Source organism: Acyrthosiphon pisum, chromosome A2 (genome assembly GCF_005508785.2).
Source record: "Acyrthosiphon pisum isolate AL4f chromosome A2, pea_aphid_22Mar2018_4r6ur, whole genome shotgun sequence".
NCBI classification, from domain to species: Eukaryota; Metazoa; Arthropoda; class Insecta; order Hemiptera; family Aphididae; genus Acyrthosiphon; species Acyrthosiphon pisum.
In genome coordinates, this window is record NC_042495.1 from 82,793,876 (window position 1) to 82,809,985 (window position 16,110).

The 16,110-nt window shown below is 28.9% G+C and overlaps 2 protein-coding genes across 2 annotated transcripts in view; one reads left to right on the forward strand and one right to left on the reverse strand.

Moving 5' to 3' along the window:
- Positions 1–16,110, forward strand: part of LOC100159367 (junctional adhesion molecule A) — a 180,888-nt gene that overhangs the window by 49,859 nt on the left and 114,919 nt on the right. The gene's annotated exons all lie outside the window — the stretch shown is intronic.
- Positions 3,947–8,147, reverse strand: LOC100167467. Its single transcript, XM_001945861.5, has 2 exons — positions 6,975–8,147; positions 3,947–6,679 (listed from the first exon to the last, which is right to left on the reverse strand). Exons 1-2 carry the CDS (start codon positions 8,017–8,019, stop codon positions 6,219–6,221), a joined length of 1,506 nt encoding a protein of 501 aa, XP_001945896.1. The 5' UTR covers positions 8,020–8,147; the 3' UTR covers positions 3,947–6,218.

The following is a 16,110-nucleotide window of genomic DNA, read 5'->3' on the forward strand; positions in this document are numbered from 1 at the left end:
TTTGTCCATTAAGTTAGTTTTGGGTGACAATTTGGTTACAATCATGGGGGGACTTTGTGACTTATGACTAAATGTTACTTAAATATTTTTTTTTATTTTGGTGGTACTGAGGAATGACATGACTTTTTCAGGTAGACAGTCGGGACCAATTATTTCGTAGTTGAATAATTAAATTAAATATATATATATATATATATTATATTGAATTATAACAAACACTTGTATAGTAGTTCAAGTAACTTGTAGACGGTTAATTGAATTAAAATTTACATTTCTCTTCTAAGAGATACTACCTATATTACCTAGTTCATTTGTTTGGGGCAGGATCTTTGCCAAATACCAGTCCAGCTGAAAATACGCGATACACACATAGGGCCTTTGTTACTAGGATTTGTGGTGATTTAATTTATGCAATACTAGTTTTGAGATAAATTATTTCTTAAGATATGTACCACTGATTAGTGATTATATTGTGTGTATGCATATTATTTAGAATAATATCATAATCTTATTATTCATTAATAATATTAACAAATTATATGTAAGACACACATCAAGTAGGCTCCTATAACTATCTGTGATGTAGATGTCTAGAGTTATAAATTGAACATATTTTTAGGAAATAATTAATGTGTAACAAAAATTTAAATGCATAAGATTATAAATTTAAAAAGTATTAAACAACACTAAGCTTAACTTTTATACTTTGAATACAAAATACATGATGAGTTTAACGAATAAAGCAAATGATAAAGATAAATTCCAAAAAAAAAATAATATTGAGTAAAATGGTTCAAAAATTAAAGAAAAATGTGATATTTTCGAAAAAATGACTTGATGAAAATCTACTATAAATTAAAAAAACACATCATGTTTAATATTCTAATTACATAAAAATATACTTCCAATACTGATAAACAATAGCCAATAATTTTTTTTCATAAATTAGTGTTAAACCCTTCATCTGATCTTAATATTATACTATAAACAAAAATATGCAAACCTTATAACAAATTAAAAAATCTTGAAAACATTTCTGGTTGATTAAAATTATTATTAAAATCTTATGTTAATAATAATAATATTCATCGATGACTTAAATTATATTATAAGCTAGCGTTCATATTATGTTCGAATTCTACTTGACCCCCCCCCCCCTCCCTACACAATTTTACATATTTTGAATCACTACACATATATAAATAATAACGAAAAATATTGTTATTATTCTGTGACTACAAAAGAAACTTTCTTATACTTACCTAATAATAGTAAAATATTAACATAAATTATATATACCTATATATTATATTACACATATATAATTTTATAATGTGTATATGACTTAAGTACCTGTAATGCGTATAGACTATAAAGAATACCTACGTGTTAGAACGTTATCGCAGAGTCCTTAATTATAGTTAAGATAACGAACAAATCATAATTAACGAGAAACGTGTTAATTTTCCTGGATCGTAACGTTAATTATATTGTAATTTGTCATTATGTGCTTAATATTATTATATTGCCGGTACGACAATATTACGCTCTTCATATTATTATCTGATAGCAAGAAATCAAAATTAATGCGATGCTGGTGCAAAATGTTGGTATAACCGTGGTCACCGATCACTGCTCGTGTTTATACGTACCTAGGTAGTTATCAGTCACCACACGGTGACAAAAACTTTTCCGAATACAATTTTTTCTCGAAAAAATAATGTGTTGATTGATATAAATAATAATTATTTATTTATCAAAAAAACATTATCAACAGTAGCTGTTATTTTTTTTCCAACCGATTCTGCATAACACTTTCTTTATCAGTGAAAAAATCACAATAAAAAAATATCTCTGATTCTCCAATTTTTCTGGAAGTGTAAAGTACTGAGTAGTATGCTATACTGCCTAATTTTCTACAAACGACACCGTCGAGGTTCAGTAAAGTGTCCTTGAATTTTTCTTCGTTAAAATATCAGACACATCATAATGTTTCACACAGAAAAAATTAAAACAATGATTTATGTAAGCGACAAAAGGCTAAGAAGTCATTGTAGTTTTTGTTCTCTGTAGAATTGGACAAATTATTTAAGCCCCTTTGGAAATTCAATCTCATATTTTAAAATTTTCATTTTTAAGACATTCTACTGAAAATAATTGTTACGTTAGTCCAGCTAGTTCTGTACGTAATAATATCGGAGAAGGTAGGGCTGTTCAGGCTGATCCTTAGATTTTCCGTCTCAAAATATATTTAATAATATCTGCTGAATACTCTTCTTGATTTGGTACATCGTTATGATTTATTTAATAGTGTTTGCTCACCGGAGTCCACGTTTTACACTGTTTACCACACATACTTTTGTACACTTATGTTTTTCTCTGGACGGGTCTTATTTAGACCTCACGCACGCTAAGCTACCATTAATTAATTTCAGTTAGCCTGACATTTTAAGGGTCCCGGTGCCAGTTTTTCAAATTTTCCACAATTCTATAAAATTTGAAAATTCTATTTTATATTTTAGTTGCTACCTCAATTATAAGACTTCTCCACTAATCTACTACCCGATAACTATTTAGAGGTGGTTGATAGGGTGTATTATATCGAAAAAAATTACTTTACAGGAATAACTCTCAAACTTTATAGAATTGTCGGATTTTGATGACTATTTTTTTATCTGAAAGAAGAAGACTTCCTACAGCCCGCATAGATCTCTGATTTTGTATTTTATTTTAAATAATAGTATAAAATAATTTATAAAAAAAGCTAAAAATTGTCTTTTTTTTAAAGACTTATAATTAAGTTTGAGATGAAAATATCGTAAAGAAGTTCGATGCGGGCTGTAGAATATTCTCTTCTATTAATAAAAAAAAAAAATATCAAATTTGGTTAAATCTACAGGGCAGGATCATTATTCCCGTAAACCATGTTTTTGAGGACAAAATCACATTGGCACCGGGCGCCTTAATCACACTGTATGACGCAGATGTCATATTTTATGATGCACGATACCTACGATAGGAATCACAGTCTTAAATATTACAGATATAACGTACGATATACTTAGTCAAATAACGTTTTCATAATATTAGATTTGGTTTTGTACATTGTAAAGATTTATTGGTAGTCTAAGACTAAGTAGTATAAGTATTTAAAACTATAGATAAAAAAAAAAAAAAATTTTAATTTAAAAAAATATGATTATAAATGGTAGAAATGTTACCCGGGAAAAATACGATTCGGGAAATATTTCATTTGGGAAAAATACCGGTAACCGTAGTCACGTGTCCTAGAGGTTGTTTGAGTGTTGAACATTAATTGACACCGTCAGCACAACCATTCTGAGGTTTTACGCCTGCATAATTTTGATATTCAACACATACGCACATAATATATATTTACATCTCTGCCGACTAATATTATTGCAATCTCCTAATTACTTTCTACGCAATAAATTAAAATGTAAACTTCAGCTACCAACATTGGTTACGTCGTCGCTGTTTGTTAATGTTTGTACATTGTAAGAACATTACGCTGTGACACTGCACACACGGCTCTCGTGTTTCGTATATTTTGTCTGATTGTTCTGTGCACCGAGAAGTTATTATTATTATTATTATTTTAATCTGTTTGTTCGACATTTCAAACCACCTTCCTATCGTGAAATATTCAAAAACCATATTATTTTTCACCACCACGATGGTGCCGTAAGGTAAAATCATACATTTTGCATAGTGCGTGACACACTTGTGCCTATACCTAGTCATATGTAATGTTTTAAATTCACCAAATAATTCATTGTGAGTTGGAATATAACCGTCGTCAGGTGTAGAATACCCGTAGAATGTTAAATCATTTAGGTACACATTTTAAATTATAAAGAACCATAAAATAGCCCATGTAATTAATAGGTACATGCTGTACAAGTATCCATATTGATATATTATAATGTCATTAATTTTTCAATCTGAAGATTGTTCAATCTATTTATTTGTTTTTTTTACTGTTGATTCATATTAAAAACTTGAACTTATTATCAACAATATTGGTACATAATTTTTAGAGGGTCAATGGCCAATTCTCCTCTATACTTTTTAATAAATTTATATTTTAAGTTCAGAAAGTATTCGTTATTATAATTTATTTTTTTCTGTGTAATTTTTAATACAGTACAACATCTCAATACCATGTACGTTTAAAGATAAAGTATAATTAAAATGGGTGTACTTTCGTGAACTAGTTATTCAATTTTGATATTGGTTATCCTAATCGTAAAAAATAACTGTGTTGATAATATATTTAAAAAGTTTCCCAAAACTACTGCCGTAGTTTCTGTTAAAGACAAAATCTGATGTCTCGAAGTCTGAGTAATTCTTATAAAACTTGTATTTCTATGGGCGATTTAGAAAAGTCAACTTTCACATAAAGTTGATTTTAAAAATCCGTAAATAAACGATTGAATTGTAAGCATTTTATTGAAGTATAATATATTAGTTTGTTATTGAATATTTAAATATAAATATAATATAATATCATATACTATAACTAATAGCTATGTACAGAATAATAACTAATTCCTATATTATGTTTATTTAAAATCTAATAAAGCACAACACGTTATAATTATATTAATTTCAATTTCACAAGTATTACAAATAGCTGTCACTATAATAGCCCTGTTTACTATATAGGTATTAGATACTTCACAAATCATACTCCACCACCAAATGTTAAAACATGTGACCACATCAGGTCAATGTCAAAACCTATATTGTTTTTCGCACAGTGGTAGATCAAAGTTACCATGGCTACATTGCAAAACTATAAACTCAAAAACGTATTTTATCTCGTTTAGGTTTCATTCTCTATGTATAGTTTATATCCGTATGATTGTTACTACCGCTTCACCGATGCTTTCTGGTTGGTCTGGCTTACTCATCAAAGTTAATTTAATCGACTATTGCTGTGTCAAGTAAGCCGAATAATCACAAATAATATAACGCAAAGGACTCAGAGATATATCCCGTCATGAATATCACGCGTTGTGGTCGAGAGGGGAAAATTAGAGCAACTCGACATCCACCATCCGGAAAATCAGTCTGTGAAAATGCTGTCTGTAATTGAAACGCTTGTCCTCAGCCGTTGAAACATGTTACTGCGTTGTTAAAACCCCCAGAAAACTTGCCGCTAATCATATCTGAATAATTTCGCTACTAAAACTGTTGTCAGAAGATGAGCAACGATTAGACAATGGACATGAATGATGATCTTCGGGAAATGAGAATAATAAACAGAATTTAAAATGCATAGAAATGCATACCTATCTATAATACTGGACTAATACCGGTCTCGTAGCTTTTCTTTTAAATACTATCAAACAAATGCATCAATTTCAAGAACAATCAATCAAACAAACGGTTAAATCTGCATGCAGTGATGACGTTTCACACTCCAATTCAAATAATATCATCGTGTTCTTATGAAAACAAAATTTATTTATCCCAATTATTAAGTTGTGTAACGAAGTAGAAATTAATATGAATTGAAGATTTTAGTGTAAGTTGTAGCTCCTATTATGATAAGAATAGTATTTATTTTTGGAAACGATTTGTGACATTAAATTCGAAAGCAGATTAGGAGGCATTCTAAAAAAAAAAAATGAATGGCATTTTTTTATATTTTTAGTGATAAAATATGAAAACTTTGCCTATAGTAGTATTTTGTAATACAAAACAAAAATAATGGAATATAACGTAACTATTTGAAGAATATAAAACACTATAATATTATTATACTCCGTTGAACATTGACTACAGTTGTACATGTATAATTTGCCTCTTATACAGTATCTAATTAAATTAATCTAACGATTCTTTTTTTATTTCCCATTTCATAATTTTACCCAAAAATCATGAATATTATTTTATATCGAAGAACTATACTGTATTAAATGCGTTTTAAAATGCAAAACTTGTTCGTTAAAATAAACATCTCATGAGGATTTACTAATTTAATGTGACAGCGGGTAATACAAGTTCCCTTATATTATCATTTTAATATAAATATATGTATTATAATATATATATATATATTATTTTCATAGTTGACAACTTATATTAAGTTGTTACCATACATTTTAGTGCCAAACAATCAATTCAATATTTATGTCAGTAAACTAATTGCAAGTATATAATATAATGTATATAATATAACGTTTATTTTATATTAATCCTTCCTTCGTGTCGTTTTCCATATTCTCTGATTCTATTGTCCCTTCTTCTAGTGAAATATTTTCCTGTTCCACATCATCATCATAACACAAGTACTCGATATCTACGTAGTTCAACTCTGAGCGTTTTTCGTGTCTATTATAAAACGCTACTCTGCTCAGGAAATTTGTGATGCTTTGCGATAAGTTGCAATTTTGAATAGATAGGTACGCAATATTCAAATTCGTTTTCAACGTTGTGTGTAACGCAATAGCCACTTTCAATGTTAATGGATTGTTATCTATTTCTAAAGCACGTAATCCACGATCATATGCTAATGACTGAGCAATGTTTAAGCCTCCGATTTCGGTTATATCGCAATTACGAATCCGAAGTTTAGTCAAAGGTTGAACTCCTGATGCTAAAGCAGATGCTAAATATTTGGCACCAATGTCACTTATATTGTTCATATCTAAATAAATGTATTATATTCTATGCATATTAATCACATTTTGCGAGAGATTATAATTCTTGGTTACATAAATTATGTTTTCGCGTTAATTTATTATTATTTTATTATGAGTTGTTTTTATAAAGTTAAACAAAAATAACACGATTTGACACTAAAAAAAACAACATATATACCACCAAATTGCATACGTATCAAGTTTAAACATTAATATATTTATATGCAATTAAAGTTACTTAGCTATGATTTTTTTTTAATTTAAAAATAAAAAATTTGAAACTATTTAGTAAATACGTACTCAAATTTAACTCAATTGCCGGGTAGTTATTATTTCGCCTCCATAACATCACAAATGATAATGATTCAACTCCATCTGGACCGATATTGTTACCGCATAAGTTCACCAGCTTTAACATTTTTGCAGTTTTTACGAAATGTGCTACCGATTTCCCACCTAGAGAATTTAGTTTACAAAACGAAAAGTTGATCTCTTCGAGACCATGACACTCCATTAAATATGGTAGTAGCCTGTTGAACTTTGGCATATTTAATTCACTCTTAGTAATAGCCAGACTTGTCAGGTTTTTCGATATTACCAAGCCACAGCCGAGCGTGTCCATATCATCAATATTGAACCTGTACTGTTCGGGAGTATACATGGGGGGTTCGGTTGTGAATGTCCTAGAACCATAAACCAGGCTTAGAGTCCGAATGTTTTTTAAAATACCCAACACGAAACTCATATCTATGTGAATCGGATCGTGGGGTATAATACCCTTAGGTTCATCGATCGCCAATGTGTGTACCATTGAACCTTGGATACGAAGCTGTTGGCAATCTATCACAGTAACGTATGGGCTGCAAACCATCAATATCTCGGAAAGCTCCGTTTCATCGACGTAACCAGGTTCCAAGTTTTCAATAATTTGAGATACGTATTTGGTTATGTAAATAATTTTGACAGAGTCCGTAACTACTGTAGGGTTTCGAGTTGATATAACATCATTTGGCCATGTATCGGCATACCGACGGCGCCAATATTCATCACCCGGGACGTGGGTGACTAAATATATTGGTAAACTAGTACTCAGTGTTTCCACAAGGTACTCTGTGTTTATAGGAGTTATCCACTCGAACAACTGATCGGGGTACCGTGAAAAATGGTTGGCGATATTATCCAAGCAAAGTAACTTTAACGGTTTTGGCATACAATCGGCCCAGCTAAAGTTCACAGAGCTTACAACATGTTCGACCTCATTCAGCAGCAACCGACAAGATACAATTTCATCCGATGGAATGAACAGGTGAAAAGTTGTCTTTGGTATCGTATGTGGTATCCACATAGTGTAAATGGTTACTATAAAAATTTCACGCAAAAAAATGGTCCTTATTATTTAGAATATACGTTTTTTCTGGAGTAAAAAGAATAAAATAAATAGTAATAAATAAGAACATATTTTCAGTTTCCCGATCTGTGGTTTGTATTTCAATTTTATATTAATGTTGTCTTGGTAATAATGAGTACCTTATTAAAAATAAATAAAATTTATACTATTTTAATAGTATACAAAATATGTATTCACACTGAACTCGTTAGGTTAGTATTTTCACCATACTATAGAGTATATAAGTGTATACAAAATATTACTGTACACACAATTATTATACCTAAAAAAAAAAAAATACATATACGCACTCGTAGATTATACATTAAATATCTTATAACGATTTTTTTATTCGGATAAAAATGTAATATAATAATATATCAATAAGAAAATACACATTATAATATACACTATACACTAAAACATTTTCATGCATGTGTTATTTATTTTTAGTTAATATTATATTATTATTCATAATCTAAATTTTATTTACTGTAATTATTATCTACCTACTTTATTATATAATCAATTTCATTTGAAATAGCGATACTAAATTAATAGGTAATACTAATAGTTATAACGTATTATTAAACTGAAATGAACCTGTAACGCAGTTAGTTAAATTATAATAATACATTAATATTAATCAACTAATTGCATCATATTATTTCCACCTGGAAATTATTAGCATTAATATTTTTGTTTCAGAGAGCATTCCATTTTGAACTATGGAAGGATGTTATGTATAAACTCATAACAGAAGATTAACTTGAAGCTCTATTATATTACTTAGTTTTAATGAGAGTCTCTATACAATACTATTATTTTACACATAAAAATATACTTTTTAAATAATAATCCATACCATATATTGAACAAATAATACTGTAAGCTCTTTAAAATAGGTATAAAAATTATATTTTTTCTAAATTGTCTTTTAGTATTTTTCGTTTAACTGTGTGATATTGTATTAAATAGTAATATAGATTAAAATGAGACAACAATATCCATTATACCTACTAGAGATTTGTGCATATTTTATTATTAGTGAACATTTTCAAACATTATTAGATACCTATTACCCAATTCAACCAAACGTTTTTTATACCATAATTTTATTATACTATAGAAGAGGCTACATATGTCATAATAATTAATAAATTGACGAATTATAACATACATTTATTCCGACTATACAAAATAATGTAGGTATAATTAAAATATTATTAATATGCTCGTAAAAATCATAAAATAATGTCAATAATATAAGATTGATGCATATTTATTTTTAAAAAAGGTGGGCTACAAGTGGGTGTCGCTCTGCCTTACAGCAGATTACAAGTGGGTCACTGAATGGATGGTGTTAAATTTAAATTCAATGATATAATATTATTGTATAAAAAAAAACGATTCTGAGCGAAGATGATCAATCAGCCTATGATATAACTAAGTATATTTGATTAAAAATAAAAAAAATTGGAAACTAAAAATGACTGTAAACAGCTCAAAGCATGTCAAAATATTTTGAATGTCTTATGGTGTATAAAATGTTAATATAAACATTCAGTGAAAATGTCATGTATATAATATGGTCATTTGTTTAAGAGTTACACGAAAAACCAAAATCGATTTTGAGTACAATTTCACGTCTTTTCTTAATTTAGAAAACTACTGAGAATTTTAAATGTCGGCCTCCTCAATACACAAACTAGATTCACTTTCCCATCAAACAAGATACTGAAGTTGAAAATAGAAGCATTTTTTTGACTACTCATCGTGTACATAGACACGAAGCAAAACACATATTGTAAAAACAATACTTTCATCGCTCCGCTCAGAATCTAAAATAAAACCACTTGGTAAACGTTTGTAATAATAGTATAATATCACGTCTTAACGAGTAAATTAAGTATAAGTTACAAATATAGAACACTATTAGAATGTCAGTCTGTAGGAGTAACATTATTTGTATTGTTCTATGTTTTATACAGCTATACATATTATTTTATATACCACTATAACTATAGGTAATTAAAATAATATTAAATAAAAAGTTTTCAACATTTTTTAGCTATAGTAATACCAGAGCTATTTTTTTTTCTTAAGTTTAGTTTAAATCTAATATAATTGGAAATACCTAGTAAACTATGTAAATTATCTATTATAAGTTTTTCCATATATTCAATATAATAGTTCTGTGTTTAACTTTACTTTACAGTATAATAGCTTTGTTCACGAAAATAGAGTAATTTGATTAGTAGTAATATACTACTATTATTACATATCTTGAAAGTTATGATAATGTTATGTCAGATCACATCTAATAAAAAAAATACAATTTTAATAATGACCGTAATATGAAATATTACATGATAATATATAAACTACACGCAAACGAATGTTAGTGTCGAAATAAATAAATGAACAACAAATATTGTATACATTATTTGTTATTATTAAACAATTGAAATAATATTGAATGAGTTTCAAAATAACGACATCCACATGTATATGGTTAAATACAATATTCTATAATAATATTTTATACCTAGTTATAATATTTAGTATATTATTATAGAACTAATCAATAAGCAGTAAAGATTAATTTTAAAAAATATTAAAAAAAAAATAAATAATCGTAAATAATAATTATTATTATTTCGTATGACGTCTATATGAGCAACATAAAAAAAAACACAAACAAATATTAAAATATATAACATGTATAAAATTAAAATTAAAATTAAAAAGAATGGTCAACAGTGATAAAACTCAAAAATAAATAAACTCAAATTTTTAACTTTTAATGTTCAAAAAAAAAAAATTTTATTGATTTTGTCAAAAACTGGGTTTGCGTAATTATCCCCAAATTTGTTTTTCCCCGACGCTTCTGAAAATTACTGTGAATTTTCTAATTTTTCCTTTCAAAAATACCTAATTAATTAATTTTCTCATTGGAAAAATTTCTTAAGTTGAAAATCGAAGTATTATTAATACTAGAAAAAATGTTTACAGACAGAAAAAATAAAAACACACATTATCAGTGTAAAATCAATACATCTATTAATTTTGAATCTACAAAATAACATATGTTATAGAGTACGAATTGTCATATTACCTAAAATGATATTGTTATTTTCAGTCATTACCAAGTACCTTCATGAAAACACTAATAGTCTTGACTATCCCAGTAAATTTTCATAATTGGTATAATTTGAATGTTTAGATCAATATTCCCCCAACTGATGGTGACATTAGACAAAATAATCGCGTAGCAGTAATATAATAATAATAATAATAATAATCAATCATTTTATGATGGTTATTAAATCATATTATATTATAATGTAATATTACAATATTATCTTGGATAAGCTAGTATGAAATATGAACTCCGTCAATTATATCGTAAAATTATCATAGCTATGTTACATTATGACCTTCAACTTCATTGGCACCTACCCCATATACCGTGCATATAATAGAATAATAATTATTATTATTCATATAAGAGTGTATTTATTATGATGGCGTCGCGAAAGGTGCTTTACCTATATTGACTCTGCTTGCTGGTTTCAATAGTGTGATCACGATCCACCGGGGATATTGTTCTGCGATACGATAAGTGCAGGAAACGTGATTTGTGTGCTCGTTATGCGTGCATGAAAAGTGTGTTTAAGTAATTCGGGAGAAATAAACAATCATCATCGTTGTCGTCGTCGTAGCAGACGCGGATATCGTATACCGGAGAGGGGAACACGGCCATATCCAATAACGTTCGTCGTCGTCGTATGATAATAGAATTTAATATGTATTACGTGACCCGGGTGAAAGCTGAACGGGACCGGAAGCGGACGACCACGGATGAAAAATTTGAGGGTGACACCATGATCATGCATTAGCGCGTTTTTAACTCTGTGTGTGTGTGTGTGTGTGTGTGTGTGTGTGTATGTACACTATAATATCCTATCCTAAATATATATATAACCGTCTAGCGACCACTGCCCTTGTGCCGTGGAAACTGTATACATTTTCCCGGTGGCGATCATTTCCATCGTCCATCGTTTCGATCTAGAAACAGCTAGTCCTCCTTTCTCGGATGCTGACACCGCCCAGAAAACGCATCCGCGTGCATGTCGCGCGGGTTCATCCGGTCCAATAACTAATGGACAAACGACTTTGCGCGTCTGCTCTCTTGCACGCGCGGCCGCGCCCCTGGACAGATTTACTGGGCCGTTGCTTTGGAGACAAACAAAACCCTCACTGAGTGGTCCGCCGGCTTGAAGAGGAGGAAGCGCGCATCCGCAGACGGAATTTAAATGGAACTGGTACAACAGAATACGGTCGAAATGAGACGTGGAGAGCGAAATACAACGGGCTGAGTGGGAAAGGGAGAAGGAATGAATGAGACAGGACAGTGGGGGCTAGAAAGTAGTGTGAGAAGGGTATGGAAGGGTGAAAGTAAGAAGAGCGTTATGAGTGAGCATGGCGAGGGGGGAGAGTGGTAGGAAGAGGATGTGACAAAGAGGATGGTACGGAATTAATGCAGTCGAGAAGGAGATACAAAAAAAGAGTTTTTTTTATCAATTTATATTGAGTATATTGAATTGTGCTCGAGTGAGTGCACGGCACGGTTTTATTTTTTTTTCGTCGCCAAATAGGCTCACTTGGCTGGACTTGCCTGGCAGCTACGGCCGGAGCTGAATCTGTTGCGCGTCCCTTGGTGGCAATCGCCACCCATGGACTGGCGATAATCGTTTTCACCGGGCGGATATAATACTGCTCATTTCCGGACGGACCAATTGGTATTTTACAATAATTACTTCAGGAAATTAAACCGATTTTCTCGTTACAAATGTTGCCGACGTCAACATTTCATATATAAGACTGTCACGGATTATCACAGCAGTAATAACGTTGCGTCATAATTGTTTTTCTACGTGAGTCAAATAATTTATTACAATTATAGATGTGGGTATGCGGCAGTTAATATTTTCATATAATATTATGGAATTTCTAAGTGTCATTACAATAATGTATAACATACGTCTTAAAAATTGGTTCCCCTGTTTTGAATTTCTTGTACCTAAATATATATTTTATTTTCTCAATATGAGATTTAATTTATTTTATGATTTATCAATTCATTTTTTTATCAACTTAAAAGTATAGATTTCACCAATAGAAAAATGTTTATTCTAAATCCGTCTTGTAGAATTTACAAAAAATTTTTAATTTATATTGCACGTGTTTAATGTATAAAATATAAATATATGATATTAGGCAATATGACGTGATGGTGAAAACTACAGATAAGAAAAAAACAATTGTGAAGATAGTCTCATTCTGAATTTACAGTAAGGTTTATAAGTGTAGCTTTCTCGAAAATCCCTTAGTTATTTTAAGTGTGTCGCTATTTTTATTAATCTACGTTAAGGTATCGTCATAAAAAAAAGTATAAAAGCACTGTTTAAGATAATAAATTGATAAATTAATTAATATACCTATGTTAAAATATTTATTTTTATATTTTTCTATATATTTATTCTTTATTATTATAATTTTAAAACTTATAATTAAATTATTGTACAACCACATCGATCGTTATGCAATGTGTCTACATCAGTTTGTTGGATATAATGATTAATGAACAATAATATTTAATACATTTAGTTGGGATAATAGGTGTTCGATGGAGACACAAATTACTTGATAGTTAATGAACGTTTACGAAATACGAAGTACCAAATAAACTCGTAATAATAATAATAAACAAAATATTTAGGAAAATAGGTATATAAGTATATTATTCAATATGCTCACTGATATTGTCAAAATTCAGACAGACACCATTATATTCAAAATCGAATTATTTTTTGTTATTAAAATAAAGGATTTAAATACATTGTCTTCATGACTAAAATAAGAGTGATATAAATATATAGTAAAATGAGTGTTCATTATAAAATATATAAACATGTAATGTTTATTTTCAATTTGTATTATCTTAAATATGTGAATATAATATTATTATGAATTATGATATACAATATAGTATGCATATTGCATATATATTATATGACGTTTTCTTCAATTTTCATTCCCAAACATCTTCAATAATTGGTGTTGGGAATCCGAGTAGGTATCTTGTAATGGTTTTATAATGAACAAAGTATTTGAAAAACATAATTTTATTATAGCGTAACTTGTATAGTTACTGGCGCCTAATCAGTTCCATTACGACATCAAATTTTAAATAATCACGACTATAGATCCTATCATAGTTGCGAGACAGTCTGTAAGCATGACAAAATAGATAGATTCAGTCAGGCCTACATCGACTTTTCTCCGTATCTTATTGACTATCAATCATATAGATAAGAATAGACCAAAATCAACCAAACAGAAGTGGAAAACTACAACATTGGCTAGAGGTGAAGAGATGCAGATACTGGAAAAAAAACTATTTCAACTGTGATGATACTTATCTATTCTGTCATGGTCTATATCGAAAAATGGCGTAAAATTGTCTCATACATTTAGACAAAAACCTACTAAATTCTATCGCTTCCAGCGGAACCAGTGGTGTAAGTACTATAATAGGCATAATATATAGTTGTAATAGTACAATAATATTATTATCGCGGGTATAGCACACCACAGGTTCCACTAGAAGCGCTGGCTGTAAGCAGGTTCTTGTAAAATTTGAAAAGAACATTTGCCACCGCTTTATCAAGCTTCGTTAACCAAGAGTAGATCTTGTCGTTACGTAACCATTAACCATAGTATATTCCATGGATAAGTATTTTTTATAGCCGTGTGAATAACGAAATAAATATTAAATAATATGAGAAGTGATAAAACAACTATTAATAATACAGTGTTAATTATAATAGTGTAACATAATAATTTAAAGAAAATATTATTAAAATTTGTAATAAAAAATAATTTATACGAAATACAAAATTACTTGGTGTCGATAAACGTAACCGTGCAAATAACTTTACAAGTTCCCGATTATTACGAATATAATAATATTTACGTACTGAAAATCTTATGTTTGATTTTATCAGATTGTTTTTGAAGGTAGAATAATAATTTTATTGTGTTACATACCAACCGACTTAGCCTTATCAAAGATACCAATAAAACGTTGAGTTTCATAAAAAGATATATGTCGTAATAAATATTCAACATTTGTATGTTTATACTAGGTATGACATTTATATTATAAATTAACGATAAAATGTTGAAATATCTATGGTTATGAGTAGTTACGAATGTAATACGATAATAATAAGGATATTAATAAAAGTTAAATTGGGGTTTTGTCGACTCCACCGTTTTAATATCAATTCCGCCGGCTATCGATTCCGCCGGATTTTTGTTTATATTGATTCCGCCAGTTATTTATTGATGTTGATTCTGCCAACTGTTAATTAAACAATAACCTAAGTATCATATTATACAGAATTTTTTTTTAAATTAACAGTATAGGTTAGAGTACACTGAGTATGCCATAATAGTATAAAGTAAGTTTTATTTAAATAAAAACATTGTCGTCCATAACGGATAATATTTATTAAAATAATAAAATAATATAACTCAAATATCTAATGATTATTATTTTTACAAAATGAAGTAAGATCGTCATATTTTTAAATAGAGTTATATAATACCTATAATAATAAAAATAATAAAAATATATAGGTATTGTATATGCTGTATGGTATGGTAAAAAAATAAAAATATATAATGTGGTCAATTTTTAAAATAATTAACAGTATAGGTTGGGGTACACTTAGTCTTTCATAATAGTATAAATTATTTTTTATTTAAATAAAAACATTTCGAAAAACAATTCAAACATTGTCGTCCATAACGGATAATATTATGTATTAAAATCATAAAATAATATATATTATATATTTAGTATATCTAGTTTTACAAAATGAAGTAAGATCGTCATATTTTTAAATAATTAATTAATAATAATAATTAAAATATATAGGTATTGTACATGCTGCATGGTATGGTAAAAAAATAAAA